The sequence below is a fragment of the Carex rostrata genome, chromosome 12 (assembly GCF_964058835.1).
Source record: "Carex rostrata chromosome 12, lpCarRost1.2, whole genome shotgun sequence".
NCBI classification, from domain to species: Eukaryota; Viridiplantae; Streptophyta; class Magnoliopsida; order Poales; family Cyperaceae; genus Carex; species Carex rostrata.
In genome coordinates this window covers 8,342,163-8,360,260 of record NC_135929.1, presented here as the reverse complement: position 1 = coordinate 8,360,260, position 18,098 = coordinate 8,342,163, and the positions used below count along the sequence as shown (strand labels likewise).

The 18,098-nt window shown below is 33.1% G+C and overlaps 1 protein-coding gene across 4 annotated transcripts; it reads right to left on the bottom strand.

Annotated features, from left to right (window-relative positions):
• Nucleotides 1-10,486, bottom strand: TPC1 (two-pore channel 1). 4 transcript variants are annotated; one of them, XM_078312015.1, is made up of 24 exons: nucleotides 10,214-10,486; nucleotides 9,419-9,562; nucleotides 8,828-8,932; nucleotides 8,132-8,241; nucleotides 7,722-7,837; nucleotides 7,465-7,525; nucleotides 7,037-7,203; nucleotides 6,708-6,813; nucleotides 6,477-6,554; nucleotides 6,066-6,127; nucleotides 5,606-5,678; nucleotides 5,178-5,243; nucleotides 4,506-4,649; nucleotides 4,366-4,423; nucleotides 3,880-3,987; nucleotides 3,729-3,792; nucleotides 3,294-3,462; nucleotides 3,013-3,077; nucleotides 2,606-2,696; nucleotides 1,990-2,076; nucleotides 1,608-1,679; nucleotides 1,225-1,265; nucleotides 568-664; nucleotides 1-166 (listed from the first exon to the last, which is right to left on the bottom strand). In XM_078312015.1, exons 4-23 carry the CDS (start codon nucleotides 8,234-8,236, stop codon nucleotides 589-591), a joined length of 1,809 nt encoding a protein of 602 aa, XP_078168141.1. In that variant the 5' UTR covers nucleotides 8,237-8,241; nucleotides 8,828-8,932; nucleotides 9,419-9,562; nucleotides 10,214-10,486; the 3' UTR covers nucleotides 1-166; nucleotides 568-588. The 4 variants fall into 4 exon arrangements, 3 of the variants coding, with proteins under 3 accessions (XP_078168141.1, XP_078168138.1, XP_078168140.1); XM_078312012.1 differs by having other exon boundaries at nucleotides 8,132-8,227; nucleotides 10,214-10,459; XR_013514201.1 differs by lacking the exon at nucleotides 1-166 and having other exon boundaries at nucleotides 592-664; nucleotides 1,225-1,330; nucleotides 8,132-8,227; nucleotides 10,214-10,459.
• Between the last annotated feature and the right edge of the window lie 7,612 nt (nucleotides 10,487-18,098).

The window sequence follows — 18,098 nt, the reverse complement described above, 5'->3', positions numbered from 1 at the left end:
TGAAAGAAAGACAAGCAAAACATTAATATTCTGAAGAAATTTATCATATTTTCTTTATGAGGCTCTAAAAGCAAACAAATACAAATGCGTATCTATCACCATCTCATGTACACCTGTCACCGTAGAAAGATGCAAGAATTCATTCCAGGAAAATCTGGGTTTTGCTCTGCCAAATTAAAACAAAGATAAGAGAATGGTTTTTAGCCCAGTGAGTAAACCAAGGGCATAAGTGGCAAAGTTGAGCCATCCTAGAATTTAAAAAGGCATAATGTTTGGTTCGCTTCTATTATTCATGAACACATTCGAATCTTTCATATACACAACTAAAATGTACTATTGAGTTGTCTTTGTACTACAAGGAGAGTATCAGGTAATACACCACTTTAGTTGGATTTGATTGATTGATTGATTTATTTGTGACCTAATCAGGCATCTTATTGCATTTTCTGCATGAAGCAAGACCTGATCAAATTTTATAGTAACCTCAAAGAGTTACCATAATACCCTATTCATGTGATGAACAACATAAAATTAAGAAAACTTATAGGTTTAAGTAATATCTTTTACCATGAGCACTAAGAGGGAAAACTAGGGCTGGGGGCATTGAGTTAGCTCATCACTGAACATGTGATGAAGAAGTTTGTCAACCATTGTACTTCTAGCTCTGAAATAGCACAACAAAACCAGTTGTTAAAATCTATGCAATTTTAAATTATAGTAGAAATTTCTGTTGAAACCATCTTAAACCTGTAAGCCGTATTTTCTCAAAATATACACAACATGTGATTACAGTCTATAATTATTAAATCGTGTACAATTAAAAAGTGTTTCTTGATATCTCTATATTCCTTGCCGGCACAATATGCCAAATAATAGCCCACAGCCATTTCTCTGCAAGAAATAATATTGGCCAAGGGTAGTTTGGACCTTTTTATGATAAGGGAAGATTGTATACCTATTCAGGGTCATGGACTCATGGTGTATGTGTTTTTTTTTTTTCCCTGTTCGGAGTGGGGTGGGGAGCGGGTGAATTTTTCAGCCATGTTATGGGATCTGGAAATGTAAAAGAACCCCCAGAACTTCCAAAGCTAACCTTGCTATAGAGATCTGACAAAGACCAACCCTCATGATATAAAACCCGTCTGGTCAGTGGTACATTGGTCACAACATTACTAGATTCCTTATACACTAAAATAATATAAAGAGAATGGTTAAAAATATTACCTAGCCGCCCTTCTTCGACTTGGCCGGGTGTCTCCGGTGTCCTGCAACAGGAAGACGTCTTTGTACAGTACGCATACATTTAATTATAACAAGGGGATTTCTTGCACTTACATGCAAACATATTATTCAACTTATAATGTTGCATAATTTGTTTAGTCTTGGTCTGATATATGTGTCAACTTGTACCAAACAACATCCAACACCCATTTAACAAACATGGGTTTTGGTTTTCAACTAAATACTATTTGAAGTAAGGTTCTCATTCAGTGCTACTAGCCACTTATCTTAAAATTTGCCTGATTTCCATTTTATTTATTTAATTTTTTGGATATGACTAAGTTTCAATTAAAAAAAAAAAACACAAAACTGAACACAAATCAAACCTCGCCACAATCTTCAGGTGTTTTCTCGATGTCTATTTCAGCAAAGAAGGCCTCCAACACAAATGCAAGGATCTACAAATATGAGTTGCCATATATTAGTAAACAAAATTGAAGTAATGTAAGATCTGAAGGAGGCAAATCCAAGATATACATAAACTTCTTGTATTGACCTATTAGTACAGCGGTCAACCAATTGTCACCCTCTTTTCTGTTTCTATTTGCAGCTCTTAAATTAGGAAGTCAAGCTAAAAGATCAGCTTCAAAAATTCTAATTGGTGATGACACCGTTGTGTTTCCTTACCGGTCAAGATTACAATTTTGAGATAGTAATGATATCCTTTTTGCAATGAAAAGTTATATATTAGTTGTCACAAAGAATTACCAGGTTAAGTAGAAGCAAGGTCGTCACCAGGTAAAAGCTGATAAAATATACAAGAGTCCAACTGGTTCCAGTCAATTCTGCATAGCTCTAGAAGTGGAAGGAGAAATGTTAACACCTCATTACATTAGTAGTGTAAAAGATCTAGCAAAGTCGGCAGCAGGACAAATATGCATAACCCAATTATTTTGCATTTAGAACACTAAATATAAGTTTAAGCAACATGTACCAGTCTGTTTAAGCATAGTAACAGAATTTGTATCTCATTATTTGGAAGAGTGAAAATTTCATGATTGAAAAAAAACTTCTAGTTTTGGCAAAATATATGATACAATATTGTTTCCAACATGTAACCAGAGAGCTAAAATATGTATATGTGTCATGGGATTTTAAAATGGGTGCTTGAAGTACTTTATTCTTTATCTCCTAGAATGATTACAATATAGATAACATAGGCTCCGCCCACTAAGACATTATCATTCATGCGTCTTACATGATTATAACTCATTTCCCAATAAATCGCATTCAATTCAAGACTGGATTGTGAGGACCCAAAAAATGCTGATTAATTTGATTACCACATCTGTTGACAGCTAGACAAAATATGTATAACAAGTACCTCCATCCATACTTGCCAATTTCCCATCACAACCAAGTTGAAGAGTGTCACCATACCATTTGGGTAGTCATTGAAATTAAATAGAACATAACTAAATTTTGTCAAGAGAAAACTTTGAAACAGTAATGTCAACATAAGCCCTTAAAATATACAAGTAGGTATGATCATTTAGGTCTCAAATTGTAGTGAAGTAATTGGACAAAAAAATGAATCCATTTGCAAATATTATATATATATAACTTCTTTTCACTCAAACACACTAGCAATTGGCAAATTTGAATAGTAATAATATAAGGCTGAAATTGCAAATTTGAATGCTCTTGTAATTTTGTGCAAAGTTCATTCTCCATCACCAAGAGTACTATAACAGATCATGAACGTTAAACCCATAGTTGAAAAAAGGATACTCGTTGTCGTAAAGCTCAGTGTCTTGCAATTTTGGGTTTTGTGAGTTCACAATTCCACCAAACAGCTGTAAAGACAAAAAAACATAACACATTATCATTGAAAAGGGAGAAAAAGGATTGGATGATTGTTTAAACCAAAGACACTCCACTTCATATGAGCAGGGATACTGAGAGGAACCAAATGGATGAAACAATGGTGGCTATTTAGGTGTGATATCAATATAGACTAATTTCCATCTAGTCTACTGAAAGCTACACAAAAAAACTAAATCTAAGTGTACCTGTAAACCTAGCGAACAATAAAAGCAAAGAACGCAAAATATCATCCCAAGATAAGGTGCCAAGCTTGGAATCAAATTCAAGAATGTTGCCACAAATGCTCTGAATCGCTTGACTTGCAACAATAGCCTTATTAGCCTCAACATCCGTGCAATTAGAAGATATCGAATCCTAAATGAACAGAGAAACTCCTAATGTTAGTCTAGTGTTGGATTCCTGAGGTATAATATGTAGGAATATTCATCTTCATTCATATCTATGTTGTAGTTGGTCTGTTACATTAATAGTGATAATCAACTCAAAATGATAGTTATATGGAGGTTTCAACCTCTTTATATCTTTGAGAGAGAAATTAGTTATGTGAAAATTCGTTTGATATATCTTTTTTAGTTGATAATGCAAATTATGTACCATATAATGCAAAGACAAGGCATTACCATTCTCCATTTGAAAGGAACGAAAGCTTCGAAGGAAAAGCGAAAGTCAAGGTCTCTCCAATAACTACACCAGAAATACTTTCATCAAAACAGGCTAAATTTTCAAAAATAACCAGTAAAATTTTCACACTAAATGAACATTAGAGCTTACAAATCGTCCAGGTTATGATGAAGTCAAATCTGTTTTGACCCTCCATCCAGTAAGCATCAAACCCTAATGAGAAAATCTTCAAAGCCATCTCAACAACATACACCCAACCTGGATTTGTCCAAGAAATTTTAGTATTTATTAATCAGATATAGACAAGCAGGCTACTGCATGCTGCATCTGGACCAGAAATGTGCACCATGGCAGCATTTTAAGCTCAGAGAACCTTATATAATGACATGGCAACCAAATATTTCAAGGACTTGGGGAGACAGGCAAGGGAGAAAGGAGGAGAGAGAGAGACTTTATGTTTTTTCAGTTCTTTTTTTTTTTTTTTTTTTTGAGGTTATGCAGTTTTCTGCTGACTGAGAGATGTACTCAGAATAGGTGACAATAGAAACTGCTGTAAACTAAATTTCTAATTTTTAATACAAAATTGTGTGCCAGGTACTGCCAACATTTCAAAAAGAGAGAGAGAGAGAGATTTACCAAGGAAAAACTCAATCTTTTGCCAAACCTTCTGTCCAGAGCTGTTCGTAATATCAAGCTGAAATATTGATAAAGGAAGTGAGAACATGTTACGTTAATAGAAGTAACAATTAAACAGCTAGATAGAGGAATGTTCATACCGTAGTCTCAATGACAACAGCTATGAGATTGAGAAGAAGCACTAATGCTACACAATACTCAAAATAGCGGCTTCTCACAAAACTTTTTAGCTTCTCACATGGGTATGAGCGGTAAAACGCTGGATATCTCTCTAAGAAGGAAGGCTTCAAACATAGTCAAAACATTAGTTCAGACATGACTCCAAAATTGGTACAATAAATAAGATAATTTTCAGGGTCTGCAGTTTATTTTCCAAAAAAGAAAAAAATGAAAGGATATAATGTAATGAATTTTCTCACTAGTACTAAAGAAAAATGTGCAATCTCACTTAAACACGGTGACATGACAAAATAATAAACTTTTCCGGGGGAATGTTTCAATTTATCAAAAATTGGGACCACCTTATTTTTCTATGAGAAAAAAATTTGTTCTAGCAGCAAGGGAAAAAATAATTTGTTCAAATTTCCCACAGCCTGCTAAAAAATTTTGCAACCAAAGAAGATCAAATTTCACCAGGTTCTATAATTTATAAATTATTTTCAGGCATTTATGTTTGTAGCAGGTCTGTAACCAGGTTATAGAGGAAAAATGCATCAATTATTCTCTGATTTTTCTCTTAGAGATTGCTGAGTAAAAAACTCTTTAAGTGCAATTGCAAACATCAAAATTATTGAAGTTTGGCATTAACTTACAGCAGGCTCCTTTTGGAACTTAAGAGCAATAGCATTGCAGAGTTCAGCAAATTCTTCCAAGTTAATCTGTTAGCATTGGAAAAATTGAAACATCAAAATGAATTGTTGGAAGCCAAACATAGCTGGTGATCCACATATTTGGGACGTGCAAAGATTATGCAATAGTTGGGCTTGTTTTTCTATGGCTTACCAGTTCAATTAATTTTAAGTTCCGTACCAACAAAAAAGAAAACACATTCAAAAGCACATGTTAGCATTACACACAGAAGAAGCATATTAACAGAAAATGGAAGACCTGAACCAGCAGAGGCCAGCAATACTGGTACATATAAGTAGCTACAGTCATGACTAGATATCATAATTGCAGGGCAGTAGGGCATCTCAATAACCAGTGTGTCAATACAAAAGATCAAACATAATTTAATCACCTTGAAATCACCACTGCGGTCCAGCTCATCAAAGATTAATTCAAAGTCTTCTTTTGAAGTCTTAGGCAAAGTCCTAAACAAAAAATAATATACTATCTGAAATTAAGTATGCTTCTTCAATTTAAAGCCTCAAGTATTGGGCACAATATCCTTGCCGGTAAAATTTAGCAAATTAAACCACCCCCGAGTCCACACATAGCTAATCCTAGTACTGTTAAGTTAGCGAATTATGCCACCATAACCAGTTGTCCATTCAGTTCTTCACGATTGGTTGAGGTCTACAAGGGCTAAGGCCTCGTAAAGAATATAACATCAAGATTTGGAAAAGTTACTCGCAGCATTAATATTTGGTATTGCATGTAGTTACAGGGCTACGAATTGAATTATTACACAGAAAAAAGAATCAAAGATCAATCAGTACTCAACAAAATACTAACAAAAAAAGGATTATAAGAATTGCCTGTATTTGTTCAGCGCTTCAAATAATGAGATGCATTGGTCTTTGTTGAGATAATTACGATTCTGCAATGACAGAAAGTACAATAAGATATCCTTTTAACTCAATTAGTACCACCACTACTAGCTACTACATACATGCAGTCAGCATCATTTACCAAAACCTGGTATCAGCACGTAAGGCACCTGTATCTGTTTTCGCAAATTAGCCCCAGTTGAGCTCACTTAAGCCCAATACCAGAACCAAAACTCACTTGAGCCCCACTAAGCTCAATAGTGGAATTAACACTCAGTTAAATCCTGCTTAAGATTAAATGCGAACCAGGCTCCAATACAATCCAACTTGGTATCAGTTAAACCTTAATTTTGTAATTATTCCATTACAATACGAAAAAGGTTTTAAGAAAGAACTCACATCAGTATCAACCAGATTAAATGCCTTTTTTAAAATTCTGTTTCTCATAGAGTCCATCTCCATAATTTGCCTCGCGAACTGGTGCAGGAAAAATGAAAGAAGTACAACTTTGTCAAAGCAATAAAAATTAACATTGGGGATGCATTTCTTGGAGCACTATAGCATGTATTGTTCGTCACTTATTAGGATTTCCTTGGATTTTGTTTGAGAGCATGTGAAGAAGCACTTTACCTGTTCCTTAAAGCTGTCATAAACCACCGCAAGAATAAGATTGGTAACAAAATAAACACCAAGCAACACATAGAGAACAAAAAAGAGCGATGACCAACGAGAATTCCTGTTTCACAAATAAAAAATTTATTACAACCAAAGTCAGCATCTACAGTTGCAGCTAATATTTCCTAAATGCTGATGTTATTGCTACCTTAGTATGTATCCACCCACTATGTTGATTGCCTTTCAAAAAATTTGCCTTTAATTAGGCACTGGTTTGAGGCAATTTTGAATTTGAAGTTGAAGTTGACATAACAAAAATGGTGAAAAGATAGTATTCCTAATACCTGTATGCGGGAATCCATACATCTGGATTGTTGGAGGTGGTGAAAAGGACGAACATCTGGTACAATGTGGTACCATAAGAGGTGAAGATGGTCTTCCCCTGTAGAGTATCCTCAAACATAACATATGCCAGCCAGCTCGCAAATATTAGGAACAACAACCACAAAGCCTGGGATGCCATCAAGTATAAACAAATGCAATCTTGTGAGACTTCGGTGCATATTAACTATCAAAGGCTTGTTTTATGCTTTATGACCATTTAAGAGTCTAAAAGGGTGCCTTTAAGGGTTGCTAACAGGCTTAGTAGCTACTGTTTTGAAGCCAGACAAGCTGGGTACCTACTGCTAGCAGCTACTCGTATCAACAGGAGCTGGTGCATCATTTAAATAAGCAAAATAAACAAATGGCGACAGACGTATAATCTTCTTACCAAAATATTGAGGTATTGTCCAAGAAGACCAACCAATGTGACAGTACATGTGAGGAGATACCTATACAAAAGAAGCGTAATTTAATCAATACCTGAAAGAGTATGAGAGGGCAGATAGCAAAGCACTTTAAGAAATCAAATGTTCTTGCCCACTCACAATAATCTACCAAGCTACAACTGGGAGCAGGCAAACCAAGGTCTATCTTTGCAAAGAGAAACAAGCTAATTCAAAAACATGAGAGAAGTGAGAAGTATACCTGCTTGTAAGGATTAGGAACACAACACGTATATACGGTGCCAGTCTGAAGGGAAGTGGAGATGAGAAACTTCCATATACTACAATATCACATGCCAATATGAAAAGAAGACCAACCTGAAATAGGTCCATTAAAAGGGTGAACTATGTATTTATATCAGAAAGAGCAACTAGAGTGCAACTGCATATACAGGTTGCTCTTTCAATGAGTTTTTCTTTCTGAAACTTCGGCTTTTATATACAAACCAGTGCACCTAAACAAGTCTAAATCCAGTTCAAAGGACGGAAAGGTATAATATTATCAATATGAAGTCATAACTCTGCTACAGATACCTGACAGTTCAGCAACTCTTTCTTGTTTAATGTTTAGGTTGCAATAAAGACTTGTAAGAATAGAACATAAGAGCAAACCTTCAGCTTGTTCATTGAATTCTTCCAATATAACACCAACCCTTCATATGCGAGTGGTGCAAATATTTGTAATACAAGAAGTACAAATGTAATACCCTGTAACATTGCAACTATAGCTTGTGTTAATTATGCCTAGAAAGTCAGTGAAAAAGTCAATATGTAACTAAAGTGAGCTATAGACTAGTAATCTCATAATTGGAGAACTAGACCGACAATTGTGATCACTTGCAATGTCAACAGAGTTATCAAAGAGAGCTGCAACACAAATTGGCATACTGTACCAGTCTGTGCCGACCATGAGAGCTTCATACCAATTACACAATTGGTGATACTCCTAGACATCTTCGAACTAAGTCGGACCAGCTCAGTGTTTTGCTACCAAAATCAGAGTGTCATTGGTATCACCAGGATTACTGCCACAAGAACAACAGTTTCCTGATATAATTCCACAGATTCTACATATGGAGTAGGGAAACAAGTAAAAGTAAGCGAAGCACGCTCGACATGTTTTGATGCCACAACTTCTATACTTACCCACTATGCCTTTTTCCCATCACTAGGGAAGCGACCCTGATACCTACATGTCGGGAGAAATCATCCCAACCACTTGATCAATGGTTGGTTAACTAATGGAGGTACTATAAGAAATTAGAAGCTATCCTCTTAGTCTAAGAAGTTGCAAAAAGGAAAATTCACCTCATAAAAGACAGCTTGTTTTTTTTCCAAGTATGGCAGTTCTCCAAGATAGAAAGTGTCTCTCTCCTGGCAAGAATAATCATCCTTCCAACACCACAGGGGTTTCTGAACAACATAGATTCAAATATAATTTAACAAAATTTATACATTTTTAAAGAGAATAGAGCTAAGGGAGAAGGGGGCACGAATTCTCCACCATATTAATTCTGCTATTACAACACTAATTTTTGCAGGATGCTCCAACATGTGGATAGCCTTTTTTTTTTTCCTTTTGCCACACCACCTGATAAGGACTAACATACAGACCAGCACTTTTGTACTGTATAATACATACAGGTTCAGGCCTGGTTAATAAAGTACGTTCTAGTTTCGGCCATATTTTTGTATGGTACTTTCTTTCAGCAGATGGAAATTTCATCTGGATTCGTACCTGTCTGGGTAGCTTGGTACCAACCAGCACCAAGCCAGAAACTCCAGGCTGTTTCCGTTAAATTCCATGATGGTCACTGGACCGGTATAAGCTGGAAATGATGTAATAACCCATACAACACACACACACACACACACACACACAGAAAAGGAGAGGCTTACCTCAAGAAAGTTAAGAAGAACTAAAGCAAAGAGGTTAAGGGACCATAGCCAGTTGAATCGAATATACCAAAAATAATACTTGCCAGCCCGCTCAAACCTAGCATCACCCAAGACCTCCTCCGGTATACCAATACCGTCCTCTGCCTAAAAAAATCACAAGCTCTCAATTAAGCCCAGAAAAAACAAATATTCAAGCCATCAAGTAAACTGCACAACATGGTACCAACAATTCAATCTAAAATTTGGTATGGTCAAGTCTACTGTCCACCATCACTTGCCCACTGTGTACTGACCTAAATTTTTTTCAGTTTTGTGCATTTTTGGTGCGGTGGGGTAGGCTTGGGGATAGGGATTTCTTTATTTATGTTTTAAAATATTCCCTGGAAGAATTATGAATGGATCGGAACTAAACAGAAGCCCACAGGCATCAGTGTGAGATCAAGTTGTCTAAATCCAACCATGCACACCAACTGCTTGCTGTAATGTCAAAGAGAACCAATCACATTCAATGCCAATCATGGTTGTGGACATGTAACCGAGTTGAATCGCGAGAAAAATTATCACATACAAGAAGAATAATAGATAAAAATTCACATAAATGCAGTTCTAAGACTCAAATGACTACAAATTCTAAGACTCAAATGACTACAAATTAAAACAAGAGTATTGATCTAATATTTGCTTATGACTGGTTGCTTTCGCCAGTGCTCCTAGAAGCATGTGCACACGTGCACAAGCACAATCGAGAGAAAAACAACAAGCACACAAACACACTCGTAAACAGAGAGAACTAACAAGATCGACTAGAGCAGCTGCTTTCTGGTAGCGATCGCCAAAGGCAATGGCATCGCTCCTCCTGCGGTATTGCTTCTCCTTCGAACCACCTTCAAGTGCTGGGTTTATCCTCTCCTCTGTTATCAATGGCGTCTCCATTTTTTGTTTTTGGGAGAGAGGGGATAAGGGAGACTGGTGGAACTGAGAATTTTGTCGGGAACGAAAGGGAAGAAAACAAGAACTGGTAACGGTTTGATTATAATGCTCTTTGATCTCAGTTTATTTACGAAAACTGCCATTCATTCTAACGGAAATAAATCTGCTGTTATTTTTGAGGAATACATGAACTTGCGATTTCAATCTCATCCGTTCACATCTTTGTACACGCGAATCTCAATCAAAGAGCTTTTTATGCGCGTATCTCAATCAATATAAACGGATGAGATTGGAATTGCATGTTCCTGTTATTCCTCAAGAATAACAGCAGATTTATTTCGGATTAACACAATGCTCTAACAGGGTGGACATTTTTTGGCATATAGGTTGACACGTGGCTTCTTATTTATTATAATGGAAACCGATCGCTGTCTCGCTGGAACCCGTTCGGATCCAATTCCATTAAAGGTAAATCCACGTTATTCTGATATTTAATTACCAACTCAGAAAGATATTTAATTCGACTTCCCTAGAATTTTCTTGGTGAAATATCATAGAATCATTTATTTACTCTTTCTTCTTTGCAATTTAAATTTTTAATATGCTCTTAAAATTAATGATAATATCAGGTTCATTTTATTTATTATTATTATTATTTTAGTTTTAAGTAAGTTGATTATTTTTTTTCTTCTTATGAAAAAACAAAATATTAAGCTGTTTACATCTAAGTATATTTTGCTAAAATTTAGAAGCTTTATGATAATAATTAATAAGGGAAATTATTTGTTTACTTATCTTCATAATAATTGTGGTATAGTAATATTTTAAGTTTACCTTCTGTCATTAAGCAACACATTAATATTTGAATTTTACCTTATTTTAACTTTTATATATGATCATATTTGCAATTTTCATCTTTCATCTTGCTTAAATTAATAGCTATTATGCATCGTTATAGTAAATTTCTCATTGTATCAAAACAACTATGTAAACATGTACATGATTAAAAATAATTTAAACTCAACATAATTATTCTAATTATTTTGTCGAGTGTACTATTAAATTTTATACTTCTTTTCTTTTTGTAAGTTTAGACAACCCTCATATTATACTAATTTTATACTCAGTGAATAAAAATATAATGAATGATGTTTATATTTCAAAATTAGAACTAAGTATCCACTACTTATACTTCTCTTTTCAATTATTAAGTCATAATTTTTTTCTTTTGTTCTAGAAAATATAAGCATTTTTAATAGTTCATAATTCTATTTTTCATCACATCAAAAAAAAATTGTACATACATGGGGAGTCCGGACTTTTTCAAAACTTAATTTCATCCCAAATTGTACGTGTGGTGACTGGTGTGTGAGAGATTTAATTGGAGAAATGTTGTCTAGGGTTGTTCAAACGGTTGGTTCGGTTCAAATCGAAGTAAAATGATCAAAATAAACCTTTTTTGGTTTTCAAAATTAGAACCGAATCGAACTAATTAAACATATTAACCGATTAAGAATTGAACCGAACAAACTGAAGTAAATTTCAGTTTGTTCAGTTCAAACCGAAGTAAGAAAAAAATACATTGTCATACACAATAATTGAAGTTCGGTTTGGTTTGGTCCAATTTGGTTTAATGAAATCATTAAAACACCAATAAAATTAGAGTCAAACCAATTTAAACCGGTCGGTTTGGTTTAGTCGGTTTTGAGAAGTCTAAACCGAACCGATCCATATAAACCAAAATTATTCAAAATTTCAACCAAACCAATCTATTTAAACCGAAAGATCCGATTCAGTTAAAAACCAAATAAACTGAACCATTTGAACACCCCTAATGTCGTTGATGAATTTCAATGTATTCTACGGGTTTATGTTTTCAATAGATTCTAGAGGATCTTGAATGTTGATTTTTGGGAATATGTCTGTTCCTTCTCTCCGTTGAAGTTCTTACTAATTAGAAAAAGTCGTTGTTGAGTATCAATTTTTCATTCTCTCATTCTCCCTGCCGACACAACTTTTTCTATTTCTTTATTATATTTTCCTCAATTGCCTAAAAAAGCACAGCGAAAGGGATTTGCCTGATTGGAATTTTGTAGATTTATATTTTTAATAAAAATTGATGACCCTGTACAAATATTTTGTCTCTATAATGACGAGAATCAACGAAGAATATTCCAGAACAGAAATTCTTATCGCCTATAAACTATCTAAATAAAAAATATTTACCAAACTAACGTTATTAGTTTCTTTTTTACAAAAATCATAAGAATCGAACTACTATTTTGATCCGAAATTTTTTACTTCGGATCAAAATGATAATTTGGTACGAGGTGATTTTTTTTCCGGACTATGCTGAGGACTGAGGAGTGATTCCGGAGTTCATTAGTTCATATTCCCATGAGTACATGAGGGGGAAACGTATCCTCTGCGGAGTTTTTCTGTGCGGAGCTTTTAATCTGATCCGTTCGTTTCGGATTGAACAGATCAGATCTTGCCCAAATTTAAAAAAAAAATTCTCAAAATTTGCAGAACTTTTAATCTGGTCCGTCCGATCCGAAACGAACGGACCAGATTAAAAGCTCCGCAGAGAATACGATTCCCACATGAGGGACGAGGGAGGAGAATATAGGAATATTCATTTTGAGATTCGTCTAATATTGTAACGGACGACTCAGATTTCATTCTACTTGTTTAAGCACTGGATCTGAATTCAAAGGTTGAGATGACCAAGTTATCTTTATGATTTTTTAAATTTTAATAATATATATTATAATTTAATTGATATTTTTAGATTGAGGTTATGGTAATATACATAGTGCATATTGATCCGTATTACAAATTAATATTTTTATTTTTAAAATCTAAATAGTCGACTAGAATATTTTAACTTTAATATGATTTTCATGTAAAAATGTATTTACAAACTAAAATTTAGAATTTTTTAGAATTTTTTTATTATTTGTTTAGATGGTAGAAAATAACTATCTAATGAAATAGTAAAAAAAATGTAAAATTGTAAAATTTAACCATCAAATATATTTTTATATGTATATCATATTGAGTTTGTTCAGATCAATTATTTGGATTTTGAAAATAGCGACATGGATCCATACTACGGACTAATATGTGCTATGTATAGTACCGTAGGCTCGCTCATAATTTAATTTTTTTTTCTTTTAAATCACATTATTACTGTCTAAATTATTTTCTTAATTTAATTTAAATAATAAAATAAACCACTAAATAATAAGATAAAAATATAGCATGAAATCATTTTTAGCGCTGGTGTTACCGAAATTTTTATTAATATCCAAAAAAATTAATTAATTTAAAAAACTACCTCTCAAATTGCTGAATTTCGAAAAGTGATCAAACCGAAAATATTTTTACCAGTTTCAAGCTAACTAGTTATATTTTCAGTTTGCATACTTTTTAAAAACCAGCAAATTGAAAGATAGTTTTTAAAATTAATTTTTTTTTGGATATTAATAAAAATTCCGGCTGGTGTTATATCCGTGTTCAAATTATAGCTGTGTTCCTGCTGATAGGTATCAGACTGAATTTTTTATATTATCCGATCCAAATTGTTTAATTAATATCGAAATTCGCATAAATATCTAAATTGTTCGAATCTAGATCGAATATCGAATGGTTTTGTAACTTTTGCTGTGATAACAACAATTTAGATATTTATGCGAATTTCGATATTAATAAAACAATTCGAATATCTAAATTGTTCGAATCTGGATCGAATATCGAATGGTTTTGTAACTTTTGTTGTGATCGAATATCTAAATTGTTCGAATGCTCTTAGAAAACCTCAAGTGCCGATTAAGTCGGATCATGGAAAAATGGAAATATATCTGCTGTTATTATTGAGAAATAACAAGCACCTGTTATTTCAATTCCAACCGTTGATATTAGTTGAAAATTTCATATAAAAAGATATGAACGGTTGGGATCAGATTCCTGTTATTCCTCAGTAATAACAGCAGATTTATTTCCTGAAAAAATATACCACAATAAATAATAACAAATTGGGAACCCTGTACCGCTGCACGATGCATGAACCCACGCCGTTACAACTTCACATTAAATAATTACAAATCCGAACTGACTTTGAAGCTTGAATCAAAGTGTCCATAAATTTAAATCGTTAATTTGTTAAACTATTTTAATATCACATGGCAGCCGCTGTCATGTTTTTTAAAAAAAAAAAAAAATTAAACTACTTGATGGTTGACTAGATTTTTAAATTGCATAAAATAGTTATTCCATGTTGATAAATATTTGATGAAATCTTCACGGTTGTGAAATAATTTTATTGTCAATATGAATTATTTGTATTGTAATTTAATAATTTTACACGTTAGGCATAAATTGTAAATAACATACCAAAGAGAGCATCTACAACTGTAATTGTTTTAAGATTGTTAGTCTGATGTGTTAATTACTAACATAATTGTTGGGATGTATTACAATCAGGATTATAAATAGCTAGCTATAGTTTTTCCGGACCTCAAAAACTATAATGCTATTAACCACTTTTTTCTTCTATAATGATTCTAAATAGCTAGCTCTGGTTGCGCTATAACTTTTCCGGACCTTAAAAGCTATAGCGCTGTAATCGCTATTTAGAACCTTGATTGCAATTGCTAAATTAGCAAATTTGTTTTATAAGAAAATATTAGTTTAATGACACGTTGTTTAATTAATTAGCTCAAAATCTTTCTTAGTGCTCTCTCTCCAATAAAAAAGAAAGATGTGCTAATGTGGACATAAAAAACAATTTAATTTTATTACACAGCAGATAAATTCCTAAAATTTTCAGTTTAGCAATTAATTTCAATTGCTAGATTGGAGATGCTCTTCATTTTAATTGGAAATATTGCTTAAATGCTAGTTAACTGTTAAAGCAGCAATTTTCCAATCTCTAAAGTTATCTGTGCATTCACGAAAAACTTACCAAAGAGGATTTGTTTTTGTGGGCCAGCAGTCTCTTTCACAGGCCCAATTGCTAAATAAGGCCCAAATTCGGAACAGCCAGCCTGCTATCTTCATTCGTAGAAATGCTGGAGATGCCATCATCATTCGTAGAAATGCTTGCTGTTCCGAATTTTGGGCCTTATTTAGGTGGCAGGCCAGGCCCGTTAGTATGTTACGAACATAGATGTGCAAGTTCCATAGCCCTTTTGCTCTGGAATCCATATCACCCCAGGTACCTCAAGCCATAAATCTGGACCGTTCTTTTCATGTGGCACGAATATCAAAGCATATCCTCTACAGTTTCAAATGGCTCCGGATTGAGTTTAGTCCAGCTGAGATTAATCTGAACCGTCTATTTTTTAAATTGTACCTTAGGTACTGGGGGGAGACTGACGCTTTGCTCTGATCCTTGTTGAATTGAGATCAGTATTCCCTCAGGTACAATTACACATGGACGGTCCAGATTTAATTCCAGCGAGATCAAAAGAATTCAGTGTCTATTGTAAATATAAGAAGTCTGTTTCGAAATTTGTAATAAAGTTTAAAGAACGATCTTGATTTTTTAATTGCACCCTCAAATAACCTGAGGTTGAGGGTATTTTATATCCTGCAATACAATGTAAAATGACATTCTATATAGTTTTTTCTCGGAAATTTTTATTAATATTCAGAAAAATTTTAAAAATTCAAATTCTATTTGCTATGTAAATTATGTATTTACTTAGAAGTGACTTTTAAACCAGGATCAATAACTCAGAAACCAAGTATTTTTATTTTTTTTCCAATAACACAAAAAAAAAATATATTGATCCGGATTATTTGTCACAGTCTTTCTAATAAATCAAATTATATTGTATTCCATATATTTTTAAATAAATATATTAAACATTTCTAATATTTCAATACAAAAAAATTAAAAAAATTATGTTTTATAAAAAGAAAAAATAACATAAATTATAGAGAGAGCACACTATATAATTTTATTAAAAATAACATAAATTTTTATACGAAATTTACAATATCTTTCAATTATAAGAAAAATTTAGCAACCTCTCACCATAATATTAACACGTCTCCTTGCAGATGCATCCTTCCACATTGAAAAATCAAAACTAAAACTTTGAATTATTATTTGACAAAAGTTGCATTTCTAATGTACAGTTATGGACCAAAATGGATCCAGCTGCTGCCTCCGAATTTTTTTATTTTATCTATAGAAATTATAAAATTCCGACTTACAAAAATATAAAGAATGCTTTGTTTTCATCAAATATAGTAAAATTGGATTCATTAAGTCGGATCCATTGATTTTTTTTTTTAAACTGCGCATAAAATTTGCAAACAAAAAAAAAAAAAAAAAATTAAGGATTGTAAACAGTGGTTCCGATCTATAAAGAAGTTGATTTTCTGCATAATCAAACCCTCTGTATCTACGAACCAATTAATGAATAGATCGTGAACAGTGATTCTGATCCATAAAAAAATTGATTTCTACGGAACAAAATCCTTTGTATCCGTGAAAAATCAATGATTACATAGAATTTTGTACCATACCTCACTCAAAAAATATTCATCCCAACTTTCGCAGATATATATACTGGATTTCTAGTCCTCCTATCTAAAATCAGACTACTATACAAAGACAAACAAAGATATAGTCACAAACAACTCCAATCGGACTTCTAAACACAGACTGGCAAAACAAGAATTCACAAGCAAACCCTTATTATTTTGGTAATATTCAGAGGCATATATATACCGAAAATTTATGATTATTGCAATCCAAGTTTGAAATAACTGCAGATAATTTTAATCAATTACAATATTAATAATGTCAATGTACATTTTAGAAAATATGTGAGAATAGCTTTTGTTAGAATTAATATTTTAAAGTACTTAATTATATGATCTATGTACTTTCATAAAAAAAAAAATCAACTTATGTCAAAATTGTAAATTAGTCATACTTTAAACCTTCTTAAATTTCAATGTTAAATTTGTAATAATGTGTGGTGGGGATTTTCTCAAAGATTCTAGTCAAAGTTTTGCCACTTGTTGAATCACTATGCAAAAACAATATGAGTACTATCTCCATTTCATTATTAAGCACGTACGCTGGGTGTTCGATCCGTCAACGGTTACGATTGAAAGATGAAATTTCATATATAATCTCAGCTCCGCAATTACATAATATGTCTTTTTTTTGATTAAATGCATCTGTATAATGTGTAGAAGTCTAAATTTAACTAAAAACATACTCGCCACATGTACCGTCACACATTGCATTAAAATTAAAATTAAATAAAATCTGAAATTTATCAATATAATATGTTTCCTTATTTCATTCATTCTTTATTTCTCTCTCCAATTTAACGATATATTTATGTTTCCTTATTTCATTCTTTACTTATTTTCTATGTTTCTATAACTATTGCCGTGAAAAGTCTAGAAATATTATCAATTTTGTTTCTATACAAATATATACATATCACAATAGAAATTAATTAAAAATCTTAGAAGCACAAATCAGCCGGATAGAAAGAAGGGAAAGAAAAAGAAATTAAAAAAGTCACCAAGAAACACGATAACGGTAGAAGGAAAAACCCTAGAAATTTGAGAGGCAGCTAGCGACAACGATAGCTAGGATTTTAGAAAAGGTTTATAAAGAGAGGTGGTGGCCGCCGTTTACAACTTGGAGCAGCTACGAGCGACCTAGAGCCAGGTTTTAGAATTTAACTTAACTTCCATAACTCTTTCACAGAAT